This window comes from Salvelinus alpinus, chromosome 1 (genome assembly GCF_045679555.1).
Source record: "Salvelinus alpinus chromosome 1, SLU_Salpinus.1, whole genome shotgun sequence".
NCBI lineage: Eukaryota > Metazoa > Chordata > Actinopteri > Salmoniformes > Salmonidae > Salvelinus > Salvelinus alpinus.
Window position 1 is genome coordinate 14,124,614 of NC_092086.1, and position 16,703 is coordinate 14,141,316.

At 42.5% G+C, this 16,703-nt stretch overlaps 1 protein-coding gene across 1 annotated transcript; it reads right to left on the minus strand.

The window, feature by feature from the left end:
- Window positions 1-984: 984 nt before the first annotated feature.
- Window positions 985-12,927, minus strand: LOC139567760 (uncharacterized). The gene is made up of 2 exons (XM_071389247.1): window positions 12,722-12,927; window positions 985-2,088 (listed from the first exon to the last, which is right to left on the minus strand). Exon 2 carries the CDS (start codon window positions 2,079-2,081, stop codon window positions 1,416-1,418), a length of 666 nt encoding a protein of 221 aa, XP_071245348.1. The 5' UTR covers window positions 2,082-2,088; window positions 12,722-12,927; the 3' UTR covers window positions 985-1,415.
- Window positions 12,928-16,703: the final 3,776 nt, after the last annotated feature.

Consider the following 16,703-nt stretch of genomic DNA (forward strand, 5'->3'; position numbering starts at 1 on the left):
ACATAATACTGCCTGGATTACACCACATAGTACTGCCTGGATTACACCACATAGTACTGCCTGGATTACACCACATAGCACAGGGAGGCTGTATCAACGTGAACTGATGTGTGTCGGCGTCTTCATACCTCTCTTTGTTTTTCTCCGTCACTCTCCATCTCTTTCTCCTCTTCCGTCAGTCTGGAGTGCTGTTCCATCTGTGGCCACAAGGTGGAGTGAGAAGATCATGTAGAAACACATGATCAACAGATAGCTGATTTTAGGTGGCCGTTTAAATCCCTGTAAATCCACTCCACAGTGGCATATCAACTTGAAACTTGTCAGCACTATCATGGACGTCTCTAAGATGAACCACACTGAATGTTGTACTGAGATCTCTAAAAGAAAAACATGGAAACTATTAACAAATCATTATTTACAACTAATGTTCAAAACCATCTGGAATCATCTTCTCCTTTATGAACAATACATCAGATTCACTTCAGATGTTTGTCTTTAATAGTTTTGAGACAAAATAGTTGCTACATTCAAATATGGCTGCACTCTACCTATAGACGCATGTTAGCACACATGCTAATGCTAAAACATACTTTAAACATCTACTCATGAACCATAGATCAGATTGACTCTAGATTTGGTATATAGACTTGGTAGACTGGTATATAGATTTGGTATATAGACTTGGTAGACTGGTATATAGATTTGGTATATAGACTTGGTAGATAGACTCAATGAATTAGCCTCTAAAGAATTTGAGAATGATTACTTGTTGCATTCATTGCCGGCCACGAGATGAAATGTTCTTATGTAGTTGATTTGCAAATCCAATCAGCTTTCCACATTGATTTAATGTCATCACATTTATGTTTTGGGTTAAAGTGAAGAGGAAACTACATTGATTACAACCAGGGAAGGTGAAAAATGTCAAAATACAACAACAAAAAATAACAAAGTCAAATGTTTGAAAAATAAACTACCAAATACTTGTATTTTGAAGTGTATTTAATTAAAATGCATGTATTTTGTATTTTAAAATACAGAAGTACATTAGCCAGTAGCAGGCCCCAACAGCAACAACCCTCCAAGTAATGGTAACAGAAACAGTTGACTTGCTCTGACTGTGATACAGTATGTTGCTGTTTATCTGCCTTTAATGCACTGAAGTCACTCTGGATAAGAGCGTCTGATGAATGACCAAGTGTATTAGTGAAAATGAACAAACCAAAATGAAATGCAATGTGCTAGGGCAAGAAACTAAAAAGTTCCCCCCTTCAGAGTCCCCAGGACCAGGACTTAAGGACACTGATCTACAGAATGGTACAGTAGCTTTCCCAGAAGCCTGGTTACAGTATGGTACAGTAGCTTTCCCAGAAGCCTGGTTACAGTATGGTACAGTAGCTTTCCCAGTAGCCTGGTTACAGTATGGTACAGTAGCTATCCCAGAATCCTGGTGCAGCTCTGGGTGGAGCTCTGGGTGGAGCTCTGGATCCACCTTCCATATCATTTCTGGTATCCCCAGACTCCCTGGGGGCGATGCCCTGATGCATAATTACATTTTTCTCATGGGTGGAATAGCCCGCCTCTTTCAGGAAGATCTCCAATGATTGGCCACGTATGGTCATGAGCAACCCCCTGCTGATGCAATATGTGTTGACCGGGTCGAAGCTCCTCAGGTCCTCGTGCTGGGTCACATAGACCTTATCCACTGTCATGTCTGGACGCATACTGATGATGAGGCGGTCCATGTTGCTGGTATCTATGTGACCAGTGTTGTGCTTCCTGACGTACTCAGGCATGGAATCAGATGCTGGGAGGTGGAGGTTGCCCACCTCATAGAACGGGTAGTCACCATAAGGAAGCAGCCTCTTGCAGACGTCGTTTTCACACTCACGTCTGTTCATGAAGTAATGGAAACCAAAGCGTTCTTCTTTGGGGTTGTAATTTGCAACCATCTGGTTGTCATTTTTGATGACGATGTAATCTTTGGCGAACCAGAAAAGGAGCTTGAGTCCGTGCCTCGGCCAGGGACGACCAAACCTAGAACCTCTCAGCTCCGTCATATTGTTCAATGTTCGAACCATGGTATCCCTGGGGGAGGGAGAGAGAGAGAGAGAGAGAGAGAGAGGGAAAGAGGGAGAGAGAGAGAGGGGGATGGGTAGAGAGAGAGAGAGAGAGAGATGAATAGAGAGAGAGAGAGAGAGAGATGAATAGAGAGAGAGAGAGAGAGAGGGAGAGAGGGAGAGAGAGAGAGGGAGAGGGAGGGGGAGAGAGGGAGAGGGAGGGGGAGAGAGAGGGAGAAAGATGGATATAGAGAGAGAGAGAGAGAGAAAACAGACAGCATTAAACAATACAGTTCACGATGATACAGTTAAGTTACCTTCCATATACAGTATAAGCCTCTGCTAAGAGGTCTGGACCTTAATGGCGTTGGAGTGCACTAATGTGGCTGTTCCCTACATCACTACACTGGCAAAAGTGTTACAGGCTGTTTAATTTTATTTTTCTATTTCGAGGTTGGATGTTAGCACGTAGAACGCACCAATTGGTGTCACCTCGTTAGTCAGTTTGTGTTACACCTGTGCTGGCTTGTCCATCTCGTTAATTAGAAGGTGCTTCACCTGTGCTGGCCCAGGTTATATTTAAGAGTGGCTGGCCCAGGTGATATTTAAGAGCGTCTGGCCCAGGTGATATTTAAGAGTGGCTGGCCCAGGTGATATTTAAGAGTGGCTGGCCCAGGTGATATTTAAGAGTGGCTGGCCCAGGTGATATTTAAGAGTGGCTGGCCCAGGTGATATTTAAGAGTGGCTGGCCCAGGTGATATTTAAGAGTGGCTGGCCCAGGTGATATTTAAGAGCGTCTGGCCCAGGTGATATTTAAGAGTGGCTGGCCCAGGTGCTATTTAAGAGTGGCTGGCCCAGGTGATATTTAAGAGAGTCTGGCCCAGGTGATATTTAAGAGTGGCTGGCCCAGGTGATATTTAAGAGTGGCTGGCCCAGGTGCTATTTAAGAGAGTCTGGCCCAGGTGATATTTAAGAGTGGCTGGCCAAGGTGATATTTAAGAGTGGCTGGCCCAGGTGATATTTAAGAGTGGCTGGCCCAGGTGCTATTTAAGAGAGTCTGGCCCAGGTGATATTTAAGAGTGGCTGGCCCAGGTGATATTTAAGAGTGGCTGGCCCAGGTGATATTTAAGAGTGGCTGGCCAAGGTGATATTTAAGAGCGTCTGGCCCAGGTGATATTTAAGAGTGGCTGGCCCAGGTGATATTTAAGAGTGGCTGGCGCAGGTGATATTTAAGAGTGGCTGGCCCAGGTGATATTTAAGAGCGTCTGGCCCAGGTGATATTTAAGAGTGTCTGGCCCAGGTGCTATTTAAGAGTGGCTGGCCCAGGTGATATTTAAGAGAGTCTGGCCCAGGTGATATTTAAGAGTGGCTGGCCCAGGTGATATTTAAGAGTGGCTGGCCCAGGTGATATTTAAGAGTGGCTGGCCCAGGTGATATTTAAGAGTGGCTGGCCCAGGTGATATTTAAGAGTGGCTGGCCCAGGTGATATTTAAGAGCGTCTGGCCCAGGTGATATTTAAGAGCGGCTGCCCAGGTGATATTTAAGAGTGGCTGGCCCAGGTGATATTTAAGAGTGGCTGGCCCAGGTGCTATTTAAGAGTGGCTGGCCCAGGTGCTATTTAAGAGTGGCTGGCCCAGGTGATATTTAAGAGTGGCTGGCCCAGGTGCTATTTAAGAGTGGCTGGCCAAGTGCTTCAGTTGTCTTGATAGATGTGGAGGGTTGGCACTGTTGGATTCTGGGTTAAACGTGGATTAGAGACATGATAGATCAGAAGTAATATTATAGTTTCTGAGGGGGGAAAGAGACTGGTTGTTACATCAGTATTACTATAGTATCTGAGGGGGGATAGAGACTGGTTGTTACATCAGTATTACTATAGTATCTGAGGGGGGATAGAGACTGGTTGTTACATCAGTAATACTATAGTATCTGAGGGGGGATAGAGACTGGTTGTTACATCAGTAATAATATAGTATCTGAGGGGGGATAGAGACTGGTTGTTACATCAGTAATACTATAGTATCTGAGGGGGGATAGAGACTGGTTGTTACATCAGTATTACTATAGTATCTGAGGGGGGATAGAGACTGGTTGTTACATCTGTAATACTATAGTATCTGAGGGGGGATAGAGACTGGTTGTTACATCAGTAATACTATAGTATCTGAGGGGGGATAGAGACTGGTTGTTACATCAGTAATACTATAGTATCTGAGGGGGGAAAGAGACTGGTTGTTACATCAGTATTACTATAGTATCTGAGGGGGGATAGAGACTGGTTGTTACATCAGTATTACTATAGTATCTGAGGGGGGATAGAGACTGGTTGTTACATGAGTATTACTGTAGTATCTGAGGGGGGATAGAGACTGGTTGTTACATCAGTAATACTATAGTATCTGAGGGGGGAAAGAGACTGGTTGTTACATCAGTAATACTATAGTATCTGAGGGGTGATAGAGACTGGTTGAAGTAATACTATAGTATCTGAGGGGGGATAGAGACTGGTTGTTACATCAGTAATACTATAGTATCTGAGGGGGGATAGAGACTGGTTGTTACATCAGTAACACTATAGTATCTGAGTGGGGAAAGAGACTGGTTGTTACATCAGTAATACTATAGTATCTGAGGGGGGATAGAGACTGGTTGTTACATCAGTAATACTATAGTATCTGAGGGGGGATAGAGACTGGTTGTTACATCAGAAAAACTATAGAATCTGAGGGGGGAAAGAGACTGGTTGTTACATCAGTATTACTATAGTATCTGAGGGGGGATAGAGACTGGTTGTTACATCAGTATTACTATAGTATCTGAGGGGGGATAGAGACTGGTTGTTACATCAGTATTACTATAGTATCTGAGGGGGGATAGAGACTGGTTGTTACATCAGTAATACTATAGTATCTGAGGGGGGATAGAGACTGGTTGTTACATCAGTAAAACTATAGAATCTGAGGGGGGAAAGAGACTGGTTGTTACATCAGTATTACTATAGTATCTGAGGGGGGATAGAGACTGGTTGTTACATCAGTATTACTATAGTATCTGAGGGGGGATAGAGACTGGTTGTTACATGAGTATTACTGTAGTATCTAAGGGGGGATAGAGACTGGTTGTTACATCAGTAATACTATAGTATCTGAGGGGGGATAGAGACTGGTTGTTACATCAGTAATACTATAGTATCTGAGGGGGGATAGAGACTGGTTGTTAGATCAGTAATATTATAGTTTCTGAGGGGGGATAGAGACTGGTTGTTACATCAGTAATACTATAGTATCTGAGGGGTGATAGAGACTGGTTGTTACATCAGTAATACTATAGTATCTGAGGGGTGATAGAGACTGGTTGTTACATCAGTAATACTATAGTACCTGAGGGGGGATAGAGACTGGTTGTTACATCAGTAATAATATAGTATCTGAGGGGGGATAGAGACTGGTTGTTACATCAGTAATACTATAGTATCTGAGGGGGGATAGAGACTGGTTGTTACATCAGTAATAATATAGTATCTGAGGGGGGATAGAGACTGGCTGATACATCAGTAATACTATAGTTTCTGAGGGGGGATAGAGACTGGTTGTTACATCAGTAATACTATAGTATCTGAGGGGGGATAGAGACTGGTTGTTACATCAGTAATACTATAGTATCTGAGGGGGGATAGAGACTGGTTGTTACATCAGTAATACTATAGTACCCGAGGGGGGATAGAGACTGGTTGTTACATCAGTAATACTATAGTATCTGAGGGGGGAAAGAGACTGGTTGTTACATCAGTAATACTATAGTATCTGAGGGGGGATAGAGACTGGTTGTTACATCAGTAATACTATAGTATCTGAGGGGGGATAGAGACTGGTTGTTACATCAGTAATACTATAGTATCTGAGGGGGGATAGAGACTGGTTGTTACATCAGTAATACTATAGTACCTGAGGGGGGATAGAGACTGGTTGTTACATCAGTAATACTATAGTACCTGAGGGGGGAGAGAGACTGGTTGTTACATCAGTAAAACTATAGTATCTGAGGGGGAATAGAGACTGGTTGTTACATCAGTAATACTATAGTACCTGAGGGGGGATAGAGACTGGTTGTTACATCAGTAATACTATAGTACCTGAGGGGGGAGAGAGACTGGTTGTTACATCAGTAATACTATAGTATCTGAGGGGTGATAGAGACTGGTTGTTACATCAATAATACTACAGTATCTGAGGGTTGATAGAGACTGGTTGTTACATCAGTAATACTATAGTACCTGAGGGGGGAGAGAGACTGGTTGTTACATCAGTAATACTATAGTACCTGAGGGGGGAGAGAGACTGGTTGTTACATCAGTAATACTATAGTACCTGAGGGGTGATAGAGACTGGTTGTTACATCAGTAATACTATAGTATCTGAGGGGGGATAGAGACTGGTTGTTACATCAGTAATACTATAGTATCTGAGGGGGGATAGACACTGGTTTTTACATCAGTAATACTATAGTATCTGAGGGGGATAGAGACTGGTTGTTACATCAGTAAAACTATAGAATCTGAGGGGGGATAGAGACTGGTTGTTACATCAGTAATACTATAGTATCTGAGGGGTGATAGAGACTGGTTGTCACATCAGTAATACTATAGTATCTGAGGGGTGATAGAGACTGGTTGTTACATCAGTAATACTATAGTATCTGAGGGGTGATAGAGACTGGTTGTCACATCAGTAATACTATAGTATCTGAGGGGTGATAGAGACTGGTTGTTACATCAGTAATACTATAGTATCTGAGGGGGGAAAGAGACTGGTTGTTACATCAGTAATACTATAGTACCTGAGGGGGGATAGAGACTGGTTGTTACATCAGTAATACTATAGTATCTGAGGGGGGAAAGAGACTGGTTGTTACATCAGTAATACTATAGTACCTGAGGGGGGATAGAGACTGGTTGTTACATCAGTAATACTATAGTATCTGAGGGGGGATAGAGACTGGTTGTTACATCAGTAATACTATAGTACCTGAGGGGGGGATAGAGACTGGTTGTTACATCAGTAATACTATAGTATCTGAGGGGGGAGAGAGACTGGTTGTTACATCAGTAAAACTATAGTATCTGAGGGGGAATAGAGACTGGTTGTTACATCAGTATTACTATAGTATCTGAGGGGGGATAAAGACTGGTTGTTACATCAGTAATACTATAGTATCTGAGTGGGGATAGAGACTGGTTGTTACATCAGTAATACTATAGTATCTGAGGGGGGATAGAGACTTGTTGTTACATCAGTAATACTATAGTATCTGGGGGGGGATAGAGACTGGTTGTTCCATCAGTAATACTATAGTATCTGAGGGGGGATAGAGACTGGTTGTTACATCAGTAATACTATAGTATCTGAGGGGGGATAGAGACTGGTTGAAGTAATACTATAGTATCTGAGGGGGATAGAGACTGGTTGTTACATCAGTAATACTATAGTACCTGAGGGGGGATAGAGACTGGTTGTTACATCAGTAATACTATAGTATCTGAGGGGGATAGAGACTGGTTGTTACATCAGTAATACTATAGTATCTGAGGGGGGATAGAGACTGGTTACATCAGTAATACTATAGTATCTGAGGGGGGATAGAGACTGGTTGTTACATCAGTAATACTATAGTATCTCAGGGGGGATAGAGACTGGTTGTTACATCAGTAATACTATAGTACCTGAGGGGGGATAGAGACTGGTTGTTACATCAGTAATACTATAGTATCTGAGGGGGGAGAGAGACTGGTTGTTACATCAGTAATACTATAGTATCTGAGGAGTGATAGAGACTGGTTGTTACATCAGTAATACTATAGTATCTGAGGGGGGATAGAGACTGGTTGTTACATCAGTAATACTATAGTATCTGAGGGGGGATAGAGACTGGTTGTTACATCAGTAATACTATAGTATCTGAGGGGGGATAGAGACTGGTTGTTACATCAGTAATACTATAGTATCTGAGGGGGGATAGAGACTGGTTGTTACATCAGTAATACTATAGTATCTGAGGGGGATAGAGACTGGTTGTTACATCAGTAATACTATAGTATCTGAGGGGGATAGAGACTGGTTGTTACATCAGTAATACTATAGTATCTGAGGGGGGATAGAGACTGGTTACATCAGTAATACTATAGTATCTGAGGGGGGATAGAGACTGGTTGTTACATCAGTAATACTATAGTATCTGGGGGGGATAGAGACTGGTTTTACATCAGAAGTTAATGGTTATCTGTAGGAATGTGCTGGGTGGACGGGAGGAAGTCACGGGAGAACTATAGGTGAGTAACTAACTATGGGTGGAGACCTTTGGTTTAGACATCAAGTGGGTTGAGGTCAGGTCACCTTAAGGGTTAAGGGAGACGGAACGGTTTATTACTCTGTCACTTCGTCTTCCTGTTAAACCATAAAAGTTGAAAGGATTGGAGAGAAGGAGGAGTGCCTACATTGGAGTATATATATATTTGTGGTGGAAAGATGTTATGTCTGAAAGGAGCTGTATTGAACATTTGGGAAGAATTACATCTGGTTAAGATTTTTTTGTCCGTTGAGTCAATTAGAACTGAACCTTTAGTTGTCTTGGTAGATGTGGAGGGTTAACTCCTCTAGTTGTCTTGGTAGATGTGGAGGGTTAACTCCTTTAGTTGTCTTGAGAGATGTGGAGGGTTAACTCCTTTAGTTGTCTTGGTAGATGTGGAGGGTTAACTCCTTTAGTTGTCTTGGTAGATGTGGAGGGTTAACTCCTCTAGTTGTCTTGGTAGATGTGGAGGGTTAACTCCTCAAGTTGTCTTGATAGATGTGGAGGGTTAACTCCTCTAGTTGTCTTGATAGATGTGGAGGGTTAACTCCTTTAGTTGTCTTGAGAGATGTGGAGGGTTAACTCCTTTAGTTGTCTTGGTAGATGTGGAGGGTTAACTCCTTTAGTTGTCTTGGTAGATGTGGAGGGTTAACTCCTCTAGTTGTCTTGGTAGATGTGGAGGGTTAACTCCTCAAGTTGTCTTGATAGATGTGGAGGGTTAACTCCTCTAGTTGTCTTGATAGATGTGGAGGGTTAACTCCTCTAGTTGTCTTGAGAGATGTGGAGGGTTAACTCATTTAGTTGTCTTGGTAGATGTGGAGGGTTAACTCCTTTAGTTGTCTTGGTAGATGTGGAGGGTTAACTCCTCTAGTTGTCTTGGTAGATGTGGAGGGTTAACTCCTCTAGTTGTCTTGATAGATGTGGAGTGTTAACTCCTCTAGTTGTCTTGGTAGATGTGGAGGGTTAACTCCTTTAGTTGTCTTGATAGATGTGGAGGGTTAACTCCTTTAGTTGTCTTGATAGATGTGGAGGGTTAACTCCTCTAGTTGTCTTGGTAGATGTGGAGGGTTAACTCCTCTAGTTGTCTTAATAGATGTGGAGGGTTAACTCCTTTAGTTGTCTTGGTAGATGTGGAGGGTTAACTCCTCTAGTTGTCTTGGTAGATGTGGAGGGTTAACTCCTCTAGTTGTCTTGATAGATGTGGAGGGTTAACTCCTCTAGTTGTCTTGATAGATGTGGAGGGTTAACTACTCTAGTTGTCTTGATAGATGTGGAGGGTTAACTACTCTAGTTGTCTTGAGATATGTGGAGGGTTAACTCCTTTAGTTGTCTTGATAGATGTGGAGGGTTAACTCCTCTAGTTGTCTTGATAGATGTGGAGGGTTAACTCCTCTAGTTGTCTTGATAGATGTGGAGGGTTAACTCCTCTAGTTGTCTTGATAGATGTGGAGGGTTAACTCCTCTAGTTGTCTTGATAGATGTGGAGGGTTAACTCCTCTAGTTGTCTTGATAGATGTGGAGGGTTAACTACTCTAGTTGTCTTGAGAGATGTGGAGGGTTAACTCCTTTAGTTGTCTTGATAGATGTGGAGGGTTAACTCCTTTAGTTGTGGTTTACTTCATGTCTTTAAGTTTGGTGTGTGTTTTCATTTTGTTTGCCTGTTCTTGGTGAATTTAGTGGGTCTCATGGTGGAAGTCTTTTAGGATCCAGTTGTTGTTGCTAGTCAACGTTCAGTGGACACCATGAGTGTCTCTCAGAACCCCTCCTAAAACCCCAGCCGTGTCGTTTTGGTTGTTGTCATTGACTTTTAGTTCCCCCTTCTGTTTCAGTGACATATTTGGTTTTCTTGCTGTGGAACGTGACAATAGGACATCAAATAGAAAGGAGGACCAAGGCACTCTTCATATCATTCATTAAATTACCTTTATTTGTATGGTATGTTCAATAGAAACAAAGTTTAAAAAATCAGACAAAATCAAATCCCTGACGGAGGCCATACTCCCTGACGAAGGCCATACTCCCTGACGGAGGCCATACTCCCTGACGGAGGCCATACACACTGACGGAGGCCATACTCCCTAACGGAGGCCATACTCCCTGACGGAGGCCATACTCCCTGACGGAGGCCATACTCCCTGACGGAGGCCATACTCCCTGACGGAGGCCATACTCCCTGACGGAGGCCATACTCCCTGACGGAGGCCATACTCCCTGACGGAGGCCATACTCCCTGACGAAGGCCATACTCCCTGACGAAGGCCATGCAGCCGAAACATGTCGATTTTTAAAACTTTGTTTCTATTGAACATGCTATACAAATAAAGGCATTTTAATGAATTATATGAAGAGTGCCTTGGTCCTCCTTTCTATTTTATGACCAATTCACCCCTTTTACCAAAGAGCACCTTCTATCTACCAAAATGTACTATAGTGTACCTTAGTAGCGCTTCCCTTCCTCCTCTTTCTACTAGTGACAGTAGGACAGTTGTTATCGTTGGATTAAAACAACTGTGGTAACCTAGTAACGTGAGCCCTCTTGACGATTATCATGAAACGTCATCAACATGAACAGCCCAGCAGGTTTGAGCACATTTTCATTTGGCAGCACATCCATCAAGAGACAATATACTGTACATGAGTTCCAAATGCCACCCTATTCCCTATATAGTGCCCTTCTTTTGAACAGGGCCCAATAGAGAATAGGGTGTCATTTGGGACCACGCCTGGATGAGTCAAGTGTTAGTTTGAAATGTAATCTCCTGAAGGATCCAGGAACATGAAACTTAAGGGGAAGAAAATATTTAACTACATGACAATGAATGCGAGGTTTAAATAGTTACAAAACAGTATACCTGTTAAAGTTAAAAGTGAACGTCATAAACCGAAGGTAAAATCTGTCGTCTTTACCGTACCATGTTTTAATGCAGAAAAAATGGGTTGATACTCTATATATTTTCAACCACAATCTGTCAGGTTTCAGGTAATGTCAATTTATTAAATGTTAATACATTTTGATAGTACTGCTTTATTATTCTGGAAAAACTTAATGTAAAAAAAGGATATAAATATTCACTGAGTGTACAAAACATTAGGAACACCTGCTCTTTCCATGACATAGACTGATCAGTTGAATCCAGGTGAAAGATATGATCCCTTATTAATGTCACTTGTTAAATCCACTTCAATCAGTGTGATGATGAAGGGGAGGAGACAGGTTAAAGAAGGATGTTTAAGCCTTGAGACAATTGAAACATGGATTGTGTATGTGTTGCCATTCAGAGGGTGAATGGGGAAGATAAAATATTTATGTGCCTCTGAACGGGGTCGGGTAGTGTGGAACACTTTTGACACCTTGTAGAGTCCATGCCCCGGTGACTTGAGCTGTTCTGAGGACAAAGGGGGTGCAACTCAATATTAGGAAGGTGTTCCTAATGGTTTGTACACTCAGTGTATATATATATATATAATTGATTACAACTGTTGTTGTATCTGATCATAAACAACTCAAGACTGGAGAGCAGACCTCGATGAACTCAGATTAGATCAGATTTAGATGACCTCAGATTAGAGCAGACCTCAATGAACTCAGATTAGAGCAGACCTAGATTGAACTCAGATTAGATCAGACCTAGATGAACTCAGATTAGATCAGACCTAGATGAACTCAGATTAGAGCAGACCTAGATGAACTCAATTAGATCAGACCTAGATGAACTCAGATTAGAGCAGACCTAAATGAACTCAGATTAGAGCAGACCTAGATTGAACTCAGATTAGAGCAGACCTAGATGAACTCAGATTAGATCAGACCTAGATATACTCAGATTAGAGCAGACCTAGATTGAACTCAGATTAGAGCAGACATAGATTAACTCAGATTAGAGCAGACCTAGATTAACTCAGATTAGAGCAGACCTAGATTGAACTCAGATTAGAGCAGACCTAGATGAACTCAGATTAGATCAAATAAAGTATCAAGTTGTTAATTGTGAGCTAGATTCGGGCATATTCCTTCCTAGAGAGAAAATTACGAAAAATACATCACAAACTAGATCTAGCGTGTTTAGTAAGGACAGACTAGATCTAACTTGTTTAGTAAGGACAGGCTAGATCTAACTTGTTTAGTAAGGACAGACAAGATCTAACTTGTTTAGTAAGGACAGACAAGACCTAACTTGTTTAGTAAGGACAGACTAGATCTAACTTGTTTAGTAAGGACAGACTAGACCTAACTTGTTTAGTAAGGACAGACTAGATCTAACGTGTTTAGTAAAGACAGACCAGATCACAAAAAAGCACATAAAATGTTTTTACTGTACCTGGTGTTTTAAAATAAATGGAATCTCTATTTTCTGGTGCTCGATGTCCCTGTAGATCTGTATGAGGCCGTGTGAGAAGATGATTGGATGATCTGCAAGCTTTGCTCCCTGTGTGTGTGTGTGTGTGTGTGTGTGTGTGTGTGTGTGTGTGTGTGTGTGTGTGTGTGTGTGTGTGTGTGTGTGTGTGTGTGTGTGTGTGTGTGTGTGTGTGTGTGTGTGTGTGTGTGTGTGTGTGTGTGTGTGTGTGTGCGTGTAGTAGCAACCCGTCATTCAGGTTCTGTTATAAGCCCCTCCTCTTTTTTTCTTGCATGTTATTTTTGCATGTAACTTTTGTTCCTCCTTTAGCACCTGTTAGAGCTGATAAAGGAGTTACTAGACTGGTCACCAATCAGACCTGTTAGAGGTGATAAAGGAGTTACTAGACTGGTCACCAATCAGACCTGTTAGAGGTGATAAAGGAGTTACTAGACTGGTCACCAATCAGACCTGTTAGAGCTGATAAAGGAGTTACTAGACTGGTCACCAATCAGACCTGTTAGAGGTGGTAAAGGAGTTACTAGACTGGTCACCAATCAGACCTGTTAGAGCTGATAAAGGAGTTACTAGACTGGTCACCAATCAGACCTGTTAGAGGTGTTAAAGGAGTTACTAGACTGGTCACCAATCAGACCTGTTAGAGGTGATAAAGGAGTTACTAGACTGGTCACCAATCAGACCTGTTAGAGCTGATAAAGGAGTTACTAGACTGGTCACCAATCAGACCTGTTAGAGGTGGTAAAGGAGTTACTAGACTGGTCACCAATCAGACCTGTTAGAGCTGATAAAGGAGTTACTAGACTGGTCACCAATCAGACCTGTTAGAGGTGTTAAAGGAGTTACTAGACTGGTCACCAATCAGACCTGTTAGAGGTGGTAAAGGAGTTACTAGACTGGTCACCAATCAGACCTGTTAGAGCTGTTAAAGGAGTTACTAGACTGGTCACCAATCAGACCTGTTAGAGGTACTAAAGGAGTTACTAGACTGGTCACCAATCAGACCTGTTAGAGGTGTTAAAGGAGTTACTAGACTGGTCACCAATCAGACCTGTTAGAGCTGTTAAAGGAGTTACTAGACTGGTCACCAATCAGACCTGTTAGAGGTGTTAAAGGAGTTACTAGACTGGTCACCAATCAGACCTGTTAGAGCTGATAAAGGAGTTACTAGACTGGTCACCAATCAGACCTGTTAGAGGTGTTAAAGGAGTTACTAGACTGGTCACCAATCAGACCTGTTAGAGCTGATAAAGGAGTTACTAGACTGGTCACCAATCAGACCTGTTAGAGGTGTTAAAGGAGTTACTAGACTGGTCACCAATCAGACCTGTTAGAGGTGGTAAAGGAGTTACTAGACTGGTCACCAATCAGACCTGTTAGAGCTGTTAAAGGAGTTACTAGACTGGTCACCAATCAGACCTGTTAGAGGTACTAAAGGAGTTACTAGACTGGTCACCAATCAGACCTGTTAGAGGTGTTAAAGGAGTTACTAGACTGGTCACCAATCAGACCTGTTAGAGCTGTTAAAGGAGTTACTAGACTGGTCACCAATCAGACCTGTTAGAGCTGTTAAAGGAGTTACTAGACTGGTCACCAATCAGACCTGTTAGAGCTGTTAAATGAGTTACTAGACTGGTCACCAATCAGACCTGTTAGAGCTGTTAAAGGAGTTACTAGACTGGTCACCAATCAGACCTGTTAGAGCTGTTAAAGGAGTTACTAGACTGGTCACCAATCAGACCTGTTAGAGCTGTTAAAGGAGTTACTAGACTGGTCACCAATCAGACCTGTTAGAGGTGTTAAATGAGTTACTAGACTGGTCACCAATCAGACCTGTTAGAGGTGTTAAAGGAGTTACTAGACTGGTCACCAATCAGACCTGTTAGAGGTGATAAAGGAGTTACTAGACTAGTCACCAATCAGACCTGTAAGAGGTGTTAAAGGAGTTACTAGACTAGTCACCAATCAGACCTGTTAGATGTGGTAAAGGAGTTACTAGACTGGTCACCAATCAGACCTGTTAGAGCTGATAAAGGAGTTACTAGACTGGTCACCAATCAGACCTGTTAGAGGTGTTAAAGGAGTTACTAGACTGGTCACCAATCAGACCTGTTAGAGCTGTTAAAGGAGTTACTAGACTGGTCACCAATCAGACCTGTTAGAGCTGTTAAAGGAGTTACTAGACTGGTCACCAATCAGACCTGTTAGAGGTACTAAAGGAGTTACTAGACTGGTCACCAATCAGACCTGTTAGAGGTGTTAAAGGAGTTACTAGACTGGTCACCAATCAGACCTGTTAGAGCTGTTAAAGGAGTTACTAGACTGGTCACCAATCAGACCTGTTAGAGGTGTTAAAAGGAGTTACTAGACTGGTCACCAATCAGACCTGTTAGAGCTGTTAAAGGAGTTACTAGACTGGTCACCAATCAGACCTGTTAGAGCTGTTAAATGAGTTACTAGACTGGTCACCAATCAGACCTGTTAGAGCTGTTAAAGGAGTTACTAGACTGGTCACCAATCAGACCTGTTAGAGCTGTTAAAGGAGTTACTAGACTGGTCACCAATCAGACCTGTTAGAGCTGTTAAAGGAGTTACTAGACTGGTCACCAATCAGACCTGTTAGAGGTGTTAAATGAGTTACTAGACTGGTCACCAATCAGACCTGTTAGAGCTGTTAAAGGAGTTACTAGACTGGTCACCAATCAGACCTGTTAGAGGTACTAAAGGAGTTACTAGACTGGTCACCAATCAGACCTGTTAGAGGTGTTAAAGGAGTTACTAGACTGGTCACCAATCAGACCTGTTAGAGCTGATAAAGGAGTTACTAGACTGGTCACCAATCAGACCTGTTAGAGGTGGTAAAGGAGTTACTAGACTGGTCACCAATCAGACCTGTTAGAGCTGATAAAGGAGTTACTAGACTGGTCACCAATCAGACCTGTTAGAGGTGTTAAAGGAGTTACTAGACTGGTCACCAATCAGACCTGTTAGAGGTGGTAAAGGAGTTACTAGACTGGTCACCAATCAGACCTGTTAGAGCTGTTAAAGGAGTTACTAGACTGGTCACCAATCAGACCTGTTAGAGGTACTAAAGGAGTTACTAGACTGGTCACCAATCAGACCTGTTAGAGGTGTTAAAGGAGTTACTAGACTGGTCACCAATCAGACCTGTTAGAGCTGTTAAAGGAGTTACTAGACTGGTCACCAATCAGACCTGTTAGAGGTGTTAAAGGAGTTACTAGACTGGTCACCAATCAGACCTGTTAGAGCTGTTAAAGGAGTTACTAGACTGGTCACCAATCAGACCTGTTAGAGCTGATAAAGGAGTTACTAGACTGGTCACCAATCAGACCTGTTAGAGCTGTTAAAGGAGTTACTAGACTGGTCACCAATCAGACCTGTTAGAGGTGATAAAGGAGTTACTAGACTGGTCACCAATCAGACCTGTTAGAGGTGATAAAGGAGTTACTAGACTGGTCACCAATCAGACCTGTTAGAGCTGATAAAGGAGTTACTAGACTGGTCACCAATCAGACCTGTTAGAGGTGGTAAAGGAGTTACTAGACTGGTCACCAATCAGACCTGTTAGAGCTGATAAAGGAGTTACTAGACTGGTCACCAATCAGACCTGTTAGAGGTGTTAAAGGAGTTACTAGACTGGTCACCAATCAGACCTGTTAGAGGTGATAAAGGAGTTACTAGACTGGTCACCAATCAGACCTGTTAGAGCTGATAAAGGAGTTACTAGACTGGTCACCAATCAGACCTGTTAGAGGTGGTAAAGGAGTTACTAGACTGGTCACCAATCAGACCTGTTAGAGCTGATAAAGGAGTTACTAGACTGGTCACCAATCAGACCTGTTAGAGGTGTTAAAGGAGTTACTAGACTGGTCACCAATCAGACCTGTTAGAGGTGGTAAAGGAGTTACTAGACTGGTCACCAATCAGA

Excerpts from the sequence above, each read along its gene's own strand:
- LOC139567760 (XM_071389247.1), bottom strand. The coding sequence starts at position 2,081 with ATGGTTCGAACATTGAACAATATGACGGAGCTGAGAGGTTCTAGGTTT.